At 38.5% G+C, this 17,936-nt stretch overlaps 1 protein-coding gene across 3 annotated transcripts in view; it reads left to right on the top strand.

The window, feature by feature from the left end:
• The window catches only part of myo6b (myosin VIb), a 109,245-nt gene that overhangs the window by 35,232 nt on the left and 56,077 nt on the right, over positions 1–17,936 (top strand). For all 3 annotated transcript variants that reach the window (XM_062041573.1, XM_062041572.1, XM_062041574.1), the window contains exons 10-15: positions 691–771; positions 4,748–4,928; positions 5,103–5,247; positions 12,533–12,690; positions 14,761–14,852; positions 15,134–15,206. In XM_062041573.1, coding sequence (XP_061897557.1) covers positions 691–771; positions 4,748–4,928; positions 5,103–5,247; positions 12,533–12,690; positions 14,761–14,852; positions 15,134–15,206 — 730 coding nt within the window. The remainder of the gene's footprint in view (positions 1–690; positions 772–4,747; positions 4,929–5,102; positions 5,248–12,532; positions 12,691–14,760; positions 14,853–15,133; positions 15,207–17,936) is intronic.

Below are 17,936 nucleotides of genomic sequence, written 5' to 3'. Positions count from 1 at the left end.
TACCATGATAATATCGTATTGTGAGATTTGATACCGTTCCATCCCTAAAAATGACAAGTTCTCAAATTAAATTTTCCACACTATATTGAATCTATAGTTCTGTATTTCAGCTTTTTTTGCTATAAAAATGTGACTTTTCATGTTAAATATTTATTTCCCACATTACACCTTTTTTACTATTAATCGTTATGCTAAATTATAAATTATTGTCCTAATTATGCATTTATTTCCATAGTTTTTTACTCATTCATTCTAGTTGAAGTTGGTGTCAGTTCAGTAAAAGACCACTAGATGTAAGACTAGCACATTTTTTGTGACATGCAGTCTTTCTCATTTAAGTCATTCAATAATCTGCTCAAGGGGTGCATACTCCATCCATCCATCCATTTTCTACCGCTTGTCCCTTTTACTCCATGGATGATAAATATTTTCATTAACCTGAGAACATACACACTGAAAAGGAACACCACAACAACTTATGATATTTGCAAGGCTGTCATTAAATCAGGTCCCTTCAGTGGCAGCAAAATCAACAAAGACAATTACTTCACATTACTGCTCTCCTGTCAGCAAATAAGACAATATTAAGAGACGAGAGTCTTTCATGGGGTGACAGGCAATACAAAAATCTCCCTTGGGTTTCCTGCCAATACTGAAATGCTTGTTGATTTTTTTCTTTTTGTGTTGCAGTATTTGAACCGAGGGTGCACCCGATACTTTGCAAGCACAGACTCTGATAAGCAAATCATGCAGAACCGCAAGAGTCCTGAGGTAAAAGCAGATTATCTTCCTTTCCATCGGAGTATTTTGTTAAGGTGTTTTCAATCAATGATTGTTGCTGTTTGCTGAAAGCAAGAAAATATATATATTTTGGCTTTGTATTCCAAGATGTTCATGCCACACTATGTGATGCATGATGCAACAAGACAGAACATAAGCCGTGCTTTGCTGATTTGTGCAACAAAGCCTGCAGGATATGTACAGTATAATTGATACCATGCAACAATTAAAAACACCAGTATGCTGTGTTGCTCTCTACGGGACCAATTAGGAGTGCAGCCCAGAGTGGGTATTTAATGCCTAAGAGAGTTTTAAGAATAATTTGGTAAGAAGAGTGATCAACAAAATGATTAATGCGTCCAGTTATGAAATTTATAATGAATGGTACTTATCCAGGTTGATCGCTCTATCACGGATGGGCACAATATTCCATTACTGATTATTAAGAATTCTGCCATGTCAGTGAGGCAAAATAGAGCACAGAGATGCTGTTAATTCAGTCTCAACTAGTTGGCTGTCTAAAGAAGTAAACAGCCGGACACCAGCGATGGGAAGTCAGCCCTCATTTTACTCGCATTTGTGACTCAAAATAGGTCGTGCGAGTATTGAAAAAAAAACTAGCACACATGCAAAAAAAGATTTTAACCTTCTAATTAGCATTTTTCTCCGAAAATAAATCAAACGAAATTTGATCAAACTCTAGTAAAATGTTTGTGCATCTGTATAGCATGTTCATACCCAAATGGACAAGTGATTGACGCGAGAGTGTCACTGATCATTCTATGCGCGCTGAAAAGCTGTGTTTCTTCCTCCTCTTCCATGCACAGAGTGGGTTGAGCCTGGAGCCTCGCTCCTCTTAGCTCACACACTTCAGTCTTCCAACAAGGTCTTAGTTGGAGGAACTGGTCAGTAAAAGACGTTTTGCACTGCGCGCTAGTGATTACAAGGGTCAGAGGGAATATTGAACAACAAATCAATCATTGAAGTGACAAACTTGTTATTCAAACAATACTCCGTTTGTTGACAAGAACATACATACAGCCATGGAAGCACATTCAATCTATTTATTAAGCAGGGGTAACACAAACCAATGAAAGATTCAAAAGAGCTGCCATCAGAGCTGACAAACTGCCGCTGGTAGTCTGCTATGCTAAAAAAAACAGTTCAAGCTAAAAGGCCTGTGAGAGCGTGGACTCGCTGACGTCACATGTCACTCGGCAACAGGCACCGTCTTTTAAAGAAACACACATAGACACACTTACTGCTCTCATATGACACTTGTTATGCCAGATATTTGAAGTTGTTTTTTTTAAGTAATGCACTAATAACTTTCCCTAGTAATTAATAACATTTATTAAGGAGTAATTCCGTTTTTAATTCAAATACTTTTTTGGTAAAGTAACTATAATTAAATACTTTTAAGTAATTTTCAGGGCAGCACGGTGGAACAGGGGTTAGTGCATGTTTCTCACAATATGAAGGTCCTGAGTAGTCCTGGGTTCAATCCCGGGCTCGGGATCTTTCTGTGTGGAGTTTGCATGTTCTCCCTGTGACTGCAGGTACTCCGGCTTCCTCCCACCGCCAAAAACATGCACCTAGGGATAGGTTGATTGGCAACACTAAATTGGCCCTAGTGTGTGAATGTGAGTGTGAATGTTGTCTGTCTATCTGTGTTGGCCCTGCGATGAGGTGGCGACTTGACCAGGGTGTACCCCGCCTTCCGCCCGAATGCAGCTGAGATAGGCTCCAGCACCCCCCACGACCCCGAACGGGACAAGCGGTAGAAAATGGATGGATGGATGGAAGTAATTTTCAGAACACAGCCTGTCACACAGCATCATGAAGCAGTTTACAGGTTGGTGTTCCTGGCTAAAATGTGTGTGTTTATCCATCCATCCATTTTCTACCGCTTATTCCCTTCGGGGTCGCGAGGGGCGCTGGAGCCTATCTCAGCTACAATCGGGCAGAAGGCGGGGTACACCCTGGACAAGTCGCCATCTCATCGCAGGGCAAACACAGATAGACAACTTACCGGTATGTCCCCTAATAATGTTTACTTACCGTATTTTTCGGATTATAAATCGCTCCGGAGTATAAATCGCACCGGCCGAAAATGCATAATAAAGAAGGAAAAAAACATACTGTATATACGTCGCACTGGAGTATAAGTCGCATTTTTGGGGGAAATTTATTTGATAAAATCCAACACCAAGAATAGACATTTGAAAGGCAATTTAAAATAAATAAAGAATAGAGAACAACAGGCTGAATAAGTATAAGTTATATGACGCATAAATAACCAACTGAGAATGTGCCTGGTATGTTAACGTAACATATTATGGTAAGAGTCATTCAAATAACTATAACATATAGAACATGCTATACGTTTACCAAACAATCTGTCACTCCTGATCGCTAAATTCGATGAAATCTTCTTCCTCGTTGTTTTCTGCTGCTCGATCGCCGTTTTCTGCTGCATATTTCACTACGTCCAGCTTGTAATCTGCAGTATATGATTTCCTTTTCGGTGCCATTTTTGTTCAGCCTTTCTCAGTTTTTTTTTAAATGATCCATTTTAATAGCTACGGCAGTAGCATATAGCATATAGCAGTTAGCATCCCATGACCCACAATGCACTTCTGCTATGACCCTCCCCCGCCGAATTCTTATTGGTTGATGTGTGTGACGATTGCTGACATTTGCTTCGTCTCTTCCGTGAATTAGATAAATAATATTATCTGATATTTTACGGTAATGTGTTAATAATTTCACACATAAGTCGCTCCGCACCCACGGCCAAACTATGAAAAAAACTGCGACTTATAATCAGAAAAATACGGTATATATTAAAGGTCAATTATTTTCATGTTACTGCTGACGTTTAGATATGTCCTCTTAAACCAGGGCACTTTATTTCACATTTTGTTCCTTTGTCAAAACACCTCTTAAATTGGGATCCTATTATGCAAAATCTACTTTTCTTACTTGTTGGTACCTCTTTTTGCGATCCCCATCAGTCCCAAAAATCTAAAATCAAGGCATGGTGGTGATATTAAGTTACGTCAACGGATATTTCCATTTTTGGGTTATGAGTTTTGATCCATATTGCCCAGCCAGTTTAGGGATGTTCTCTGTGTTTTAATTGAGCGTTACAGTGGGCCTTATGATGGCATTGTGTTTATATGTATGAGTGCATTGTGTACGTTGTTGGAGTGTTAATAATGAAATTGTGATATTTAAGACATTTCATATTCCTCCGAAATTTTTTCCGTGCTACTAATTTTTTTCATTTAGTAGTACGGGGGCTACTAGTGAAAAAGCTAAGCGTACAGCCCTGGAAGTATCGCTACGATCTACAAAGACGTCAGCAGCATTACTTGCTTATTAAACCATGGCCATGGAAATAAGGGTTCAAAACAATCAGAGAGACTGATTATCCCATATTAAGAGGTAATTGATTCATTGAATGATAATTTTCCTCAGGAAGTCCAATGTCCATTTCAACAGTGTGAAGAAGGTTTGCCATTACATGTTAATTTTATTTCACTATGTAAATCTGATAACTGTTTATTTGTCTGCTCTACCTCATATTTGTGATATAAAAGGACAATAAGGTAAACTATATTTTTTATTTTGAGTAATTATTTCTCTTCATGTTTGGCCCTGCTGCTGTTTGTGTTGCAAATTGCATGCTATGTCTTGGTGCTGAGTGATGTTTACGCAGCTATTTGTTGTTTGATTGTTTCACTTTTCAAATAGGAATAGTTTAAATAAGGTATGCGTTGATAGCAATGAGGTAAAGAACGGCATGCCTCTTAATCTTGAATTATGTATGTCTCTATTTAGTTTACAAACTAGAGGTGTATAGAAGGGTGATGTTTTCTGCTAGTGGAGGCTCTTTGTTTAATAACCGAATAAGACACTCCTCATACAATTTATGATTAATATTCACTTGTGCTATCTGCAGCATGTGAAGGTGGGTGCCCTGAAGGACCCTCGTCTTGATGACCATGGCGACTTTAACAGGATGTGCATGGCCATGAAGAAGATTGGCCTGGATGACGCGGAGAAACTGGACCTCTTCAGAGTGGTGGCTGGCGTTCTGCACCTGGGCAACATCGACTTTGAGGAAACGGGGAGTAGCTCAGGTTGGATAAATTCCGTTTGTTTTAAATAAGTAAATATTTAAAATATTAAAGCATTTTATTTGTACTTTCTTTTACATTTTTATTGAGTCTAAAATTTGATTTTGATTATCATATCGACAAATATTTCCTGTATTGTATTTTGGGGATTATTAAAGTGGAGGTATGTGTTTTTAGGTGGCTGTGTTCTGAAGAATCAGTCCAGACAGACCCTGGAGTACTGTGCGGACCTGCTGGGTCTGGATCAAGATGACTTGAGAGTCAGTCTCACAACGAGGGTCATGCTCACGACAGCAGGGGGCGCCAAAGGAACGGTTATAAAGTAAGAACCCTTTTGAGTCTGCCACTTACGGTAATTAGAAAACACACTCATGTCAACTGTGCTAAAGACAGTTAGTCCGTTATAGATCTGAAAACATGTTGAGTTAATTTAAAGTTAAAGCAAAAATGTAAGCACATATTGATAAAGTTTAAGCACTTTGTCAATGTGTGGAGTCTGGTTTAAGAAATTATTGATAATACATAGTAAACTAAAATACATATTGTATTGTTATAACATACTCTGATAAAGAACAAGCAGAATTCATCACAGCAAACATGCATCAGAAAATCCACCACTAAGAAATTGTGCGCTTCCTTAGCAATTAATTAAATAGCCTAAAAATTGTTTTATTCTGTCAATCAGCGATTTGATATAAATTGACAGGCGTCCAATTTTGAGATACTTTTCTACCTTAAGGGAACCCTTTATTTGTACAGGTTTGACCTGTATAATCAAAGATACTATCAGGTATGTACATGGGATATTGAAATAAATACATTTCCATAAGAACTCCATGTTGCATCATAATGCACCAACAAGTTGCATTAAAGCTGAGCCTCACTAGTCGCTGGCTGAGTCTGCTAGCCTTAGATCATGCTGCTTCATCTGATGTGTCTTAAAGGAGACCTATTATTCAAAACCAACTTTCCTTACCTCTTGGTACCTGTTTTGTGTATTTAGGATCTGCATGAGTGCCAAAATATAACAATCTTACCTTCCTTCATACTTCCTTCAAACAATGAATTTGCCTAATTTGTGACGTTTTTAGTGAGTTGGACGTCAGGGGACTATCAAGTAGAGATTTACCCGAAGAGCTTTGCACGAGTCCGTCGTTGCAGTCCGACGCTGTAGTCCAGGGGTGTCAAACTCATTTTAGCTCAGGGGCCGCATGGAGAACCATCTATTCCTACGTGGGCCGGACTGGTAAAATCATGGCATAATAACTTTAAAATACAACTACGGCAACTTCAGATTGTTTTCTTGGTTTTACTTTGGCCTAAAATAGAACAAGCACATTCTGAAAAAAGGACATATCACATATGATCCTCTTGACAAAACAATTCAAGTTAGTTGAAAAATCTGCGGGAAAAAATGGTACAGTTTCAAAAACTCCATGAAGAACACAATGAATTTAGACTTAATCTCAGTGTATCTACAAAGCAATTCAACTTTAAGTCACAGCCCATGTAGGATTGAACAAAAAACATAAGAAAGCATAAATAAAAACTCCTCTATGTATCAACTACCTCATTTGTCTTTCCACTGTTCACTTTCTTTGAATTTTCACAGAAGAAACTAATTTTCACAGAACCATATCAATGTGTCTCATGCAGCATTTTAAGTGGGGTTACCAATTGTTTATTTTACTCCTGTGTGTTTTACGTTGGGTCAGGGGGGAGGAGTCCCAGCCCCGCTACTGTGTACCTCTTGCTTGGTATACTTGCTCGCCCCAATATAAACAATTTGCTTGCCTAGCAGAATTGCTATTGCGACATCCAGTGGACACATTTAGAAAAACAGTTTATTTAATTTTAAAATGCAGCTCAATTTTACACTGACTCATCTCGCGGGCCGGATTGAACCTGTTCGAGGGCCTGATCCGGCCCACGGGCCGCATGTTTGACATCCCTGCTGTAGTCAATAAGCTCCTTGTTTTTCTCTATCCATTAAAGTTAAAGTTAAAGCATTTTTATAGTCTTTGGTATGACTATAAAAATGGGACCCATTACCTCCCTGCTTGGCACTCAGCATCAATGGTTGGAATTGGGGGTTAAATCACCAAAATGATTCCCGGGCGCGGCACCGCTGCTGCCCACTGCTCCCCTCACCTCCCAGGGGGTGAACAAGGGGATGGGTCAAATGCAGAGGACAAATTTCACCACACCTAGTGTGTGTGTGACAATCATTGGTACTTTAACTTTAACTTTAACTTTAACTTTAACTTAACTCTTGTTGTTGGGCAGACTGGCTCATTTATGCACACGCTGTTGCAATTTCCAATACAAAGTAGCGGATACCTCAAACTTACAGTATATTGTTTTTGAAGCGCGAAAAACTACAACTTGGCTGGCGGGGAGATGATGCAGTCGAAGTTGAGCCACGTAAATAAAAGCACCCACAAAAAGGTACATACTGAAGAGACGGTCAGAAATCGGCTTGAAGACAGCCCGTAAAACAATTTATGCAAAATTCTGACCAAAGAACCACCATTACATGTTATGTAGACCACAAGGAAGTGTATTACATTTTGAGAAATAATAATAACAAGACCCCTTTAAGTTCGTCAAATAAATCAATATTTGCCTTGCTCCTACATGGACAACACCGTAAATGTACGAGTGGCTGGTCCACTTCCTCCGCCATCAAGGTCGTATCTAAGGTTGCAACTCCATCCGCACACAATAGTGTTTTCCCCACACTTCGGGGGCCGCATCATTTAGCTTTTTTTTTTAAGAAGCTCTTTTAGCAGAACAATAACGAGAACACAGCCACAGATACTTTGGAATTTGTTCACATCCACAGCAATCTCCCACTGCACTCTTTTCTTATGAGTAGGAAAGCTGTGAAATGACTGCAAATGAATGGAAACTGCCACCAGAGTGCAGCATTGTAGCAATATTTACTACTAGCTAACTCAACAAGCATCGAATTTCTCAGTGCAATATAAGTGTAATTTTAACTTACAGACAACATACTACGAGCGGGGCCTCTCCTGATCCCCAAAAAACTTTGTCTGTTTAATATTTCACTATGGGAAATAATATTGTATTACATTTTGCGTTAATTAGAATTTCTCTTAAACTGCTTTAAAAAGCCCTTTTATAAATTGCAGTTAAGTAGTAATAAGATTGGTATAATTTTGTATAGTATTAATAATATGGCTGCTCACATCCAAATCACGTTTTTAAGAACCGATTCTAAAGAATACATTTTTTGATTAAAAACATTAAACAACTTCTATTGATAATATTGATTTTATACATTTTTGATTTTCCTTTTATTAGTGTTGTATTGTTATGTCTTCTCAATTGTTTTGTACATATTTATCATAATTGTTTTAAAGCTGGGATTGGGTTGGAGTTGGCTCTATTTTCTTTTATTAGATTTATTAACGTTCTGTGATTTTTGTAAGGACAATTTTAAAAATACATTTATAAAAATATGTTTTTTTGGCCAACACTGGACGTATAAGTCAAACACCATCAGTCGATAGGAGCTTTTGTAACCTGTAACTTGTTTTCAAAAGGTTTTATTAGAATTCATCAATTAATTCAATCCTGATCCCAAGAATCAGAATTGAATCGAATCATGAGGTGCCCAAAGATTCACACTTCCAATTAACAATGTCCTCTTGTCAGTTGATATGTTAAATACTAGGGGTGTTCTTATCTGATATACCAATATCAACAAAAAAGTTTTGGATGTTATTGGCTTACGTCTCAAAGCTCCAATAGAAGCAGTGCTGCAACGCGTTTGCCTGTGCAAAGTTGACAGCTAATTAACAGCAAAATGTCCTCCAATAAGCACACAAGGATGGTCTTTTCTTGTATTTTAGTGACTTTACAAAAAGTAAACATGGTAGGCTATAGGCTACCTGGAGCTAGCAGCTACAAAACAGCGAATAACAGAATAAGACACAAGTAAGACATGCATAATAGGTGCCCTTAGTTGAACAATATTTCAGTCTAAAACACCACATTTGTCAATATAAACAAATATCAAATATTTTCATTTGCATATTACTTACAGCTACAAAGGCAGAAGCATTTTAGAAAGTATCCAGTAGCAAAGGTACAACTAACTGCGTCATGAGCTTAACTTAATAATGTGGCCGCTCGGTGTTATAAAAAATAAATGAATAAATAAATACCACTCCATTTCAACCTAAAGACGGCATCAGTCCATTCCAGGCGGTTAATAAGACATTCCGTAATTTGGGGTCTATAGAGAACACCTGAATATAAGCCGCACCCATCTAATTACTCAATTAATTGCTCAAGTCTATGAGCTGTAGGTGTACAAATTGAAACCTAAAATATTCACACAGGTGCTTGTGTTCATTCACAATTTTAACAAGATAGGGTTCGTAACACGACTGACAGTAGCCTACCGGAGATGTCATTGAGCGTGGTTTTCATCCTTGTCCTACTCCTGCTGAAACCGCTAAGGTCGTCTTCTTATAGGCGCGCAGGGGTCCGGCCTTTCAGCGCCTGTTAGATGTGGTGGATTTCTGTTACATGTGGCGGCAGTTTCCTTTTTCGATGGCCGGTCGATCGTCTTCGGCTTTGGTGCTGAGTCATGTTCATTTTGTTGTTTGTTCTCCATGACGAGGGTGAGCCCATAAGACGCTAAATGGCTGTCTGAATTAATTGTGTGAGTGCGTTTGATTTAATATGAACAATTTAATTGGTCTGATGTGATGAGGCAAAATGTTTTGGCTGCATTTGAAGTGTGTGAAAAATCCCTAAATTAGCTGCATCATTGTATAAAGTGCATAGTTCAAAGCGTTGGAAAAAAGTAGTGTCTTAAAAAGTTGTATCAGGACACCCCTATTAGATAAATGAGAATAAACCTCAAATATTGCATATTGTAGTGTAGATGTCCTTATTAATGTGCATTATCCCAGTCTCACATATTCAGTGCATAATACGTCATAGTCCATAGTGGCATGGCTCCCATATACTAAAAGTGGAGATGCAGTGTTTGAGCAGTCGGGCTAGACTCTGTATATTAATATTGCAAGAGGGCCAGATGCTGCCCTGGCCTGGAAGTGTTTCCCCCACATGAATAATGCAGAGGGTATCTTAGGAAGAAGGCAAGTATATAGCTTCAACAAAGGTAAAAAAGAAAAAAGGCCCACACTGTTTGGGAGGTAGGCGGGCCCGTCTTTGTCATAAAGCCCTAGACTGATCCACGCTGCCTTGGGGAGTTAGACTGCAGCATAAAGCTATGGACACTGTTATTGTATTACTCATGGCTTGGCTTTGTCTCTTTCCGGAGGGAATGTGAAACATTGCAAAGGATAAAACTGCTTATCGGACCTTGTTAACATCAGATGTGTTTTATAAGACCTGTAGCATTTAAATCACACCACTATAAAATGGTGAACGTGAGCGATTGGCAGTCTTCGCTTTTTTCCCAGAACTCAACGGTTGGCCTTTTCGAAGAAAGAATCAAGTGGAAATGAATCAGTGATAGCTTAAAGGCAAACCTATTAATATTAAATTCTTCTTCTCCCAGCTGGGACAACCACGTTGAACTGTGGGTCACTATGGGCTCGCACTTTGGCCTGACAAGTCAACCCAACTAAATAATGAATTGAGAAAAAAAATGTGTCGACATGCTTTACAGAGTCAAGTAAAGTTCAAGGTTCATGTTGCACTTTCCATTCATCTTTGATTTGACTTAGAGTCTTGACCACCTCGCTCAAAAAGAAGACCTGAAGAGAAAAAAGCTGAACACTTTTGGGTGCTCAAAATGATAAAAATGAATATTCCGCTTAGCATTCTTACCTCCACTTAGTTATTTTAACAGCTGACTTTAAAGAACACATTCATAAAGTAAGGACTTGATTAAGCAGCTTTGATAACATCTGCAGTGACCTTACTTAAATGTTCCTCAACAAAATGCTGTGTGATGTTTTGAATACGCCATGGTTACACTGAGGGAGAGAGATGAGGACAGAGACAGTACTTTCAAAGCATATTTTTGGACAACTGTACCTTTTTTTTTTTTGTGCATGTATTAAGCCACTGGTCCATATCTTTAGATCGCATAGCATTCTGGCTATTCCACTGAATCAGTGCCATATGCATGTGTGTGTCCTGCATATTGATCTGTTTAAATCAATTATGTAATTTATTTTTAAAATATTTTTGTTTAATCACTTTAATAAGCTTACTGTCAACATGTTAATGGCACAAATGCTGTAGTTCATGTCGGCAAGGCAAGTTTATTTATAGCGCACAAGAATTACGCAAGGCATGAATTCAAAGTGCTTTACAGATGCATCCAATTAATAAAAGGCAAATAATATGAATAAAAATTAAATCCTCATAAATATAATCAGTAATTAATTTGAATCTAATAGTGCAGATAAAATATTTTCAGCTGCAGAGCTAAATACACGTTTTTTCAGCCTGGATTTGAACATTGACAAAATTGAGACCAGTCTCACATCCTCTGGAAAACTCACAAGGTTCTCAAAGCCAGATATGATTCGTATGGCTCTAACATATCAGAGATGTACTTTGGCGCTAGACCATGAAGATACATGTACACAAGTAGAGCTGTTTTTAAGTCTATTCTTTGAGCGACAGGAAACCTGTGCAGTAACCGGAGCACTGGACTTATTGGTCATATTTCCTGGTTCTAGTCAGGACTTAAGCAGCATCATTCTGCTTTACAGCCTGTTTAAACACGTTTTATTTGCTTCTGTGGGCCCGTACAATGATTTTAGTTTTGTTTGAGTTTGGCTAAAGAAAATTGCTTTGCATCCAATCACTGATCTGTTTGATGCAATGACAAAGCTCAACTGTTGTGACATGTAGATCTGAATTTCAACTGCATATTGGTGGCCTGCCTATTGACAGCATGTACAAATTAAACAATAGGGGTCCCATAATTGAACCCTGAGGAACCCACAAGTCCTAGCCATTTGGTCTAAGACACAGTTGCCAAGTTTAACATTGTAAATCCTGTTCTTAAGATAAGACTTGAAGCAGTTTAGGGCAGTACCAGAAGTTTTCTGACTTTTGAAATAGGGTAGCATGGTCAACTGTGTTAAAGGCAGCGATCAGGTACAGCAGAACTAAAACAAAGACTTTGTTCAGGCGAATATCATTTACCACCTTGATCAGATCTGTCTGAGTGCTCTGGTGTTGCCTGAAGCCTGATTGAAAAATATTAAACGCTTTGTTGAACAGTGAGAAAGTCTTTTTTCTAGGATATTACCCCAAAATGGGAGATTTAATATGTGTTGATTGATGTTCAGTACTGTGGCATCACTGTGGCATACTTATTCTATGATAAAATGTCACCCCTGTTCGGTTCAGTCATGTTACAAAAAGGAGTCCTCTTTGGCTTAGGAACGTTGTTAAGGAAACTGTACTAGCAGAGTAGACGTGCCAGTTCTATTCTACAGTTTGAAACAGCCATGACTAGTGTGAGTGCACCCTAACACAAAGTTTCCTTGTGCAAATTTGATAAATAGATGAAAAATATTACAAAAGAGAATGTCCCACTTTTAAGATGCCTGACATGCTTATTTTGTGTGCCCCTCCAGAGTGCCTCTTAAGGTGGAACAAGCTAACAATGCCCGCGATGCCCTCGCCAAGGCCATGTACAGCTGCCTTTTTGATCATGTTGTCAAACGGGTGAACCAGTGCTTCCCTTTCAAGAGTTCTTCAAGTTTCATCGGGGTGCTGGACATTGCTGGCTTTGGTAACAAAATCTCTTCATTAAATGCAAGTTCAAAGGTTGACTTTTTATTAGCTTTTAACACTTCATCTTTTAAAGTGAACATTGTGTACCATGTTCTTCATACAATACTTTTGGATCTACAAACCCCGTTTCCATATGAGTTGGGAAATTGTGTTAGATGTAAATATGAATGGAATACAATGATTTGCAAATCATTTTCAACCCATATTCAGTTGAATATGCTACGAAGACAACATATTGGATGTTCAAACTGATAAACTTTTTTTTTTTTGCAAATAATCATTAACTTTAGAATTTTATGCCAGCAACACGTGACAAAGAAGTTGGGAAAGGTGGCAATAAATACTGATAAAGTTGAGGAATGCTCATCAAACACTTATTTGGAACATCCCACAGGTGTGCAGGTTAATTGGGAACAGGTGGGTGCCATGATTGGGTATAAAAGTAGATTCCATGAAATGCTCAGTCATTCACAAACAAGGATGGGGCTAGGGTCACCACTTTGTCAACAAATGCCTGAGCAAATTGTTGAACAGTTTAAAAAAAAACTTTCTCAACCAGCTATTGCAAGGAATGTAGGGATTTCACCATCTACGGTCCGTAATATCATCAAAGGGTTCAGAAAATCTGGAGAAATCACTGCACGTAAGCAGCTAAGCCCGTGACCTTCGATCCCTCAGGCTGTACTGCATCAGAAAGTCACATCAGTGTGTAAAGAATATCACCACATGGGTTCAGGAACACTTTAGAAACCCACTGTCAGTAACTACAGTTGGTCGCTAAGGTAAGTGCAAGTTAAAACTCTCCTATGCAAGGCGAAAACCGTTTATCAACAACACCCAGAAACGCCGTCGGCTTCGCTGGGCCTGAGCTCATCTAAGATGGACTGATACAAAGTGGAAAAGTGTTCTGTGGTCTGACGAGTCCACATTTCAAATTGTTTTTGGAAACTGTGGATGTCGTGTCCTCCGGACCAAAGAGGAAAAGAACCATCCAGATTGTTATAGGCGCAAAGTTGAAAAGCCAGCATCTGTGATGGTATGGGGGTGCATTAGTGCCCAAGACATGGGTAACTTACACATCTGTGAAGGGGCCATTAATGCTGAAAGGTACATACAGGTTTTGGAGCAACCCATCCAAGCAACGTTACCATGGACGCCCCTGCTTATTTCAGCAAGACAATGCCAAGCCACGTGCTACATCAACGTGGCTTCATAGTAAAAGAGTGCGGGTACTAGACTGGCCTGCCTGTAGTCCAGACCGGTCTCCCATTGAAAATGTGTGGCGCATTATGAAGCCTAAAATACCACAACGGAGACCCCCGGACTGTTGAACAACTTAAGCTGTACATCAAGTAAGAATGGGAAAGAATTCCACCTGAGAAGCTTAAAAAATGTTTCTCCTCAGTTCCCAAACGTTTATTGAGTGTTGTTAAATAAACAACACTCGCCGACGGCGTGGCGAAGTTGGTAGAGTGGCCGGGCCAGCAATCGGAGGGTTGCAGGTTACTGGGGTTCAATCCCCACCTTCTACCATCCTAGTCACGTCCGTTGTGTCCTTGGGCAAGACACTTCACCCTTGCTCCTGATGGGTGCTGGTAGCGCCTTGCATGGCAGCTCCCTCCATCAGTGTGTGAATGTGTGTGTGAATGTGGAAATACTGTCAAAGCGCTTTGCGTACCTTAAAGGTAGAAAAGCGCTATACAAGTATAACCCATTTATCATTTATTTAAAAGAAAAGGTGATGTAACACAGTGGTGAACATGCCCTTTCCCAACTACTTTGGCACGTGTTGCAGCCATGAAATTCTAAGTTAATGATTATTTGCAAAAAAAAAATAAAGTTTATGAGTTTGAACATCAAATATGTTGTCTTTGTAGTGCATTCAATTGAATATGGGTTGAAAAGGATTTGCAAATCATTGTATTCCGTTTATATTTACATCTAACACAATTTCCCAACTCATATGGAAACGGGGTTTGTAATAAGCCGCCAGAACATTTGATACATGCTTTGCCATATTTATTTCTGAACATAAATAAAGCATTCTCATTCTGTTCCCTTTCCTCAGAGTACTTTGAGCACAACAGCTTTGAGCAGTTCTGTATCAATTACTGCAACGAGAAACTGCAGCAGTTCTTCAATGAGCGCATTCTTAAAGAGGTACATAAACAGCGTTTTTTATTTGGGTTTTATTAATCCTGCTCTGCCATGTCAGGAACTGACAATTTAGTTACCATAGAACGTTGTGGTTGTCATTTGTGTTTCTATTTGTCTCTGTGTTCCTTACGCTCTTAAATTGGAATGCAAATTTCTCAGGGGAAATGATGAGGCTTGTTTTTTTCTCTTCTGTGATCTCTTAATGGTATTTTCTTCCAAGGGTTCCAATTAAACTTACCAAGATTTGAATATGTTTGACCTACAGTGTGTTTGTATTTGTGCAGGAGCAAGAGCTCTATCAAAAGGAAGGACTGGGAGTGAATGAAGTGCATTATGTTGACAATCAGGACTGTATAGGTAGGATCTTATTCACTCCTACACACAATAACATGCTAAATAAATGCAATACTTAAATAACAAACCTCTCAGATTTGTGTTGCCCGCGGAGGCAACAACAGCATCAACTGCGTTACATTTTTATCTTGTAAACATATTTTGCGGTAAACAAAGTTGAAATGTTTAGTTCAACAAAGTTTTTTAAATAATTAAGTATTATTTGACCTATTAAACGTATTATAAAATATTTATTGAATTAAATTATAAATGTTTAAAATCTATCTTTTATTTATAAAATTAAATTACACTTTCTGAATTGAATTACAATAATAGGACAATTACACTTGGATGAATAAGTAAGGTGATGAAAATTAAAACTCATTACCACAGGTGTTCATTTACCCCAGGGTTTCCCACCCTGAGGTTTGGGACCCAACATCGGTATTGTCAATTTTTAGTGGGTCACCAACTGTCAGAGTAAAATACTATAAGTTAATTTATTGATCTTAAAGAAGGGGGGTCACTTTTTGGCAAATTGATTTTGGATGTATCCTTGTTGTAGTAAATGAACGTGTTCTGTGTCATTCCTTTGTGTACACTGTATGTTGATTATAAGGAAGTACATAGTAGGTTTTGGTCCTGGGGAGGAACGAAATTGCTTGTTTGGATCTTCAGCTAAAAAAGTTTGGGAGACTCTGTTTCACCCAACCCCCGGTCCACGGCGCAAAAAAAAAAAAATGTTTGAAATTACATCCCCTTTTTTTGGTTATGGTAAGCAAGCAAAATAAGGTGCAGGGAAACAAGGACGAGGGTCCACTGATTCTTCATTAAGGAAATATTATTTTGGTGTGAGAATACTGCAGTAATTGGTGTAATACACATAGACTGTAATAGAGTTTCCCCTTTTACATCATTATGTCAAGCCAACCCCTGTGGCAGGCCACCAGAGGTCTGCAGAAAAGCTAGCCAGTCGTTGGGCGAAAAAAGGTTGGGTACCACTTTGCTCATATTATACATAAATATAAGGCAATGTGAAATCATGTCAGGGTTTCCTTTGTTTGCCAGGTCTGATAATAGCTAATTGGAATCGAAACAGTTATTTCTTTGTTATGCAATTAATCAATGTCATGTATATAAAGGCCTCGAATTTTTATTTTTTAAGGTCAAGGCAAGTTTTGCCTTAAAGGAGGGCTCATATTTTAGGGCACCAAGGCAAACGTTATAGTGTTCATGTATGAGATCTAGGGCTGCCAATTATGGCCAAAGTAATAATTAAGATTATTGTTATCGATATTGAAATCATGATTACTGATTGTTAGGTAAAGCAGTGTTGGAGTGTGAACGTAATACCATCATGTCATTTGTAATGTCTAATAAAAAAGACTATAGATAAACGTTATACATATATTTATAGACAAATATTACGTTTTTTTATTCTTTAACAACATCAACTTGTCAGCTTTTTGTCATTACATGATGCCTTTATCTCTATTTTTACATTTTGATAGAGAGAGTTTTTATTTACTTATTTATTTTAAGTGATGTACATTTATATGTACATGTAGATGCTGTATGGGGACAGATCCATTAAGAGTTTGAGCAGAAATATGTCGTATAGGAATTAACTATACACAATAAAACATTAACAAAATGCTGTGTCACATGAATGATTTTTGAAGTAACACTTTAGTGACATAAAAAAAACACAATTAATGTAAAAAAACCTGTGTTTACTTTTTGATATCAAAATAAAACACAAAGCAGTTTGGCTAATGAAGATGAAGTCTAATAAACAAGCTTCGCGTCCCTGGTGTTTCAGTACAACAGTTTGGCCAACAAAAAAAATCCCAGAGTGATCCCTCTCACATCGAATAAAAAATATTCACAGCCAGTGTTCAATTCGATGAGATGACAAAATTTTTTAGCCAGTATTAATGTTATTTGAACACTGATACAGTTTGCAGTTAAATCAAGGAAGAGTGAACATCCCAGTAAACAAAGTAAAGACTTTACAAACAAGTTGTGACAATGTTCACGACACATCGCCTGCTGCAAAACATCAAATAGTTTTCTCCTTCGCTGTATACTTTTAGTGTGGGGGCAAGTGCGTCTGTCTCCAATATTGTCCACACCTGTCTCCATCTAAACACAGCAGTGTGCTCTTAATCACATGGCGGGAAGCGAGGGAAAATTACATTAAACCAAGCGCTTGGCTCAGTTTACTCCGAGGGGAAATCTCCGCAGCAAAGTCGGTGTTGTTGGTCGGCCATGATTATCCAGCCAAACACCACCAGCATGCGCCTGACTTCGTCTTGCCGAAAATGCATTAATAAATGACGGTTTTTCGGTAATTAAAAAATTTAACGGTATTACTAACTATCGCAAAGTATCAATATACCTTTTACTGTTACATCCCTCGTCCATTAACAAGTAAAAAGTCAAGAGCGGTCACGGCATGTTCTTGCCGCTAATGTTGGTACATTTTTGTGGGCATTACGGCGAAAGACGAGGGCGGTCGCGGCACTTGCCGTGGTTGCCACGGTAAAATTCGAGCCCTGCATATATAGGACCAATTGTTTTACAATATATGTGTAATTTTACCTTTATGGGTGTTGTGACATGAAAACAAGGCACTCACTGACACTTCGGAACATTGTTAAGATAAAGTGTTGCCTCTGAGGGCTACGATATGCAAACTCTGCAAAGTGCAGACATATATCTGTCAAGCGAGGCCACATTACAGCCCCACAC

Source organism: Entelurus aequoreus, linkage group LG03, assembly GCF_033978785.1.
Source record: "Entelurus aequoreus isolate RoL-2023_Sb linkage group LG03, RoL_Eaeq_v1.1, whole genome shotgun sequence".
In the NCBI taxonomy this organism is placed as follows: domain Eukaryota; kingdom Metazoa; phylum Chordata; class Actinopteri; order Syngnathiformes; family Syngnathidae; genus Entelurus; species Entelurus aequoreus.
Note: the sequence above shows the minus strand (reverse complement) of the source record. Positions and strands in the feature narration are given on the sequence as shown.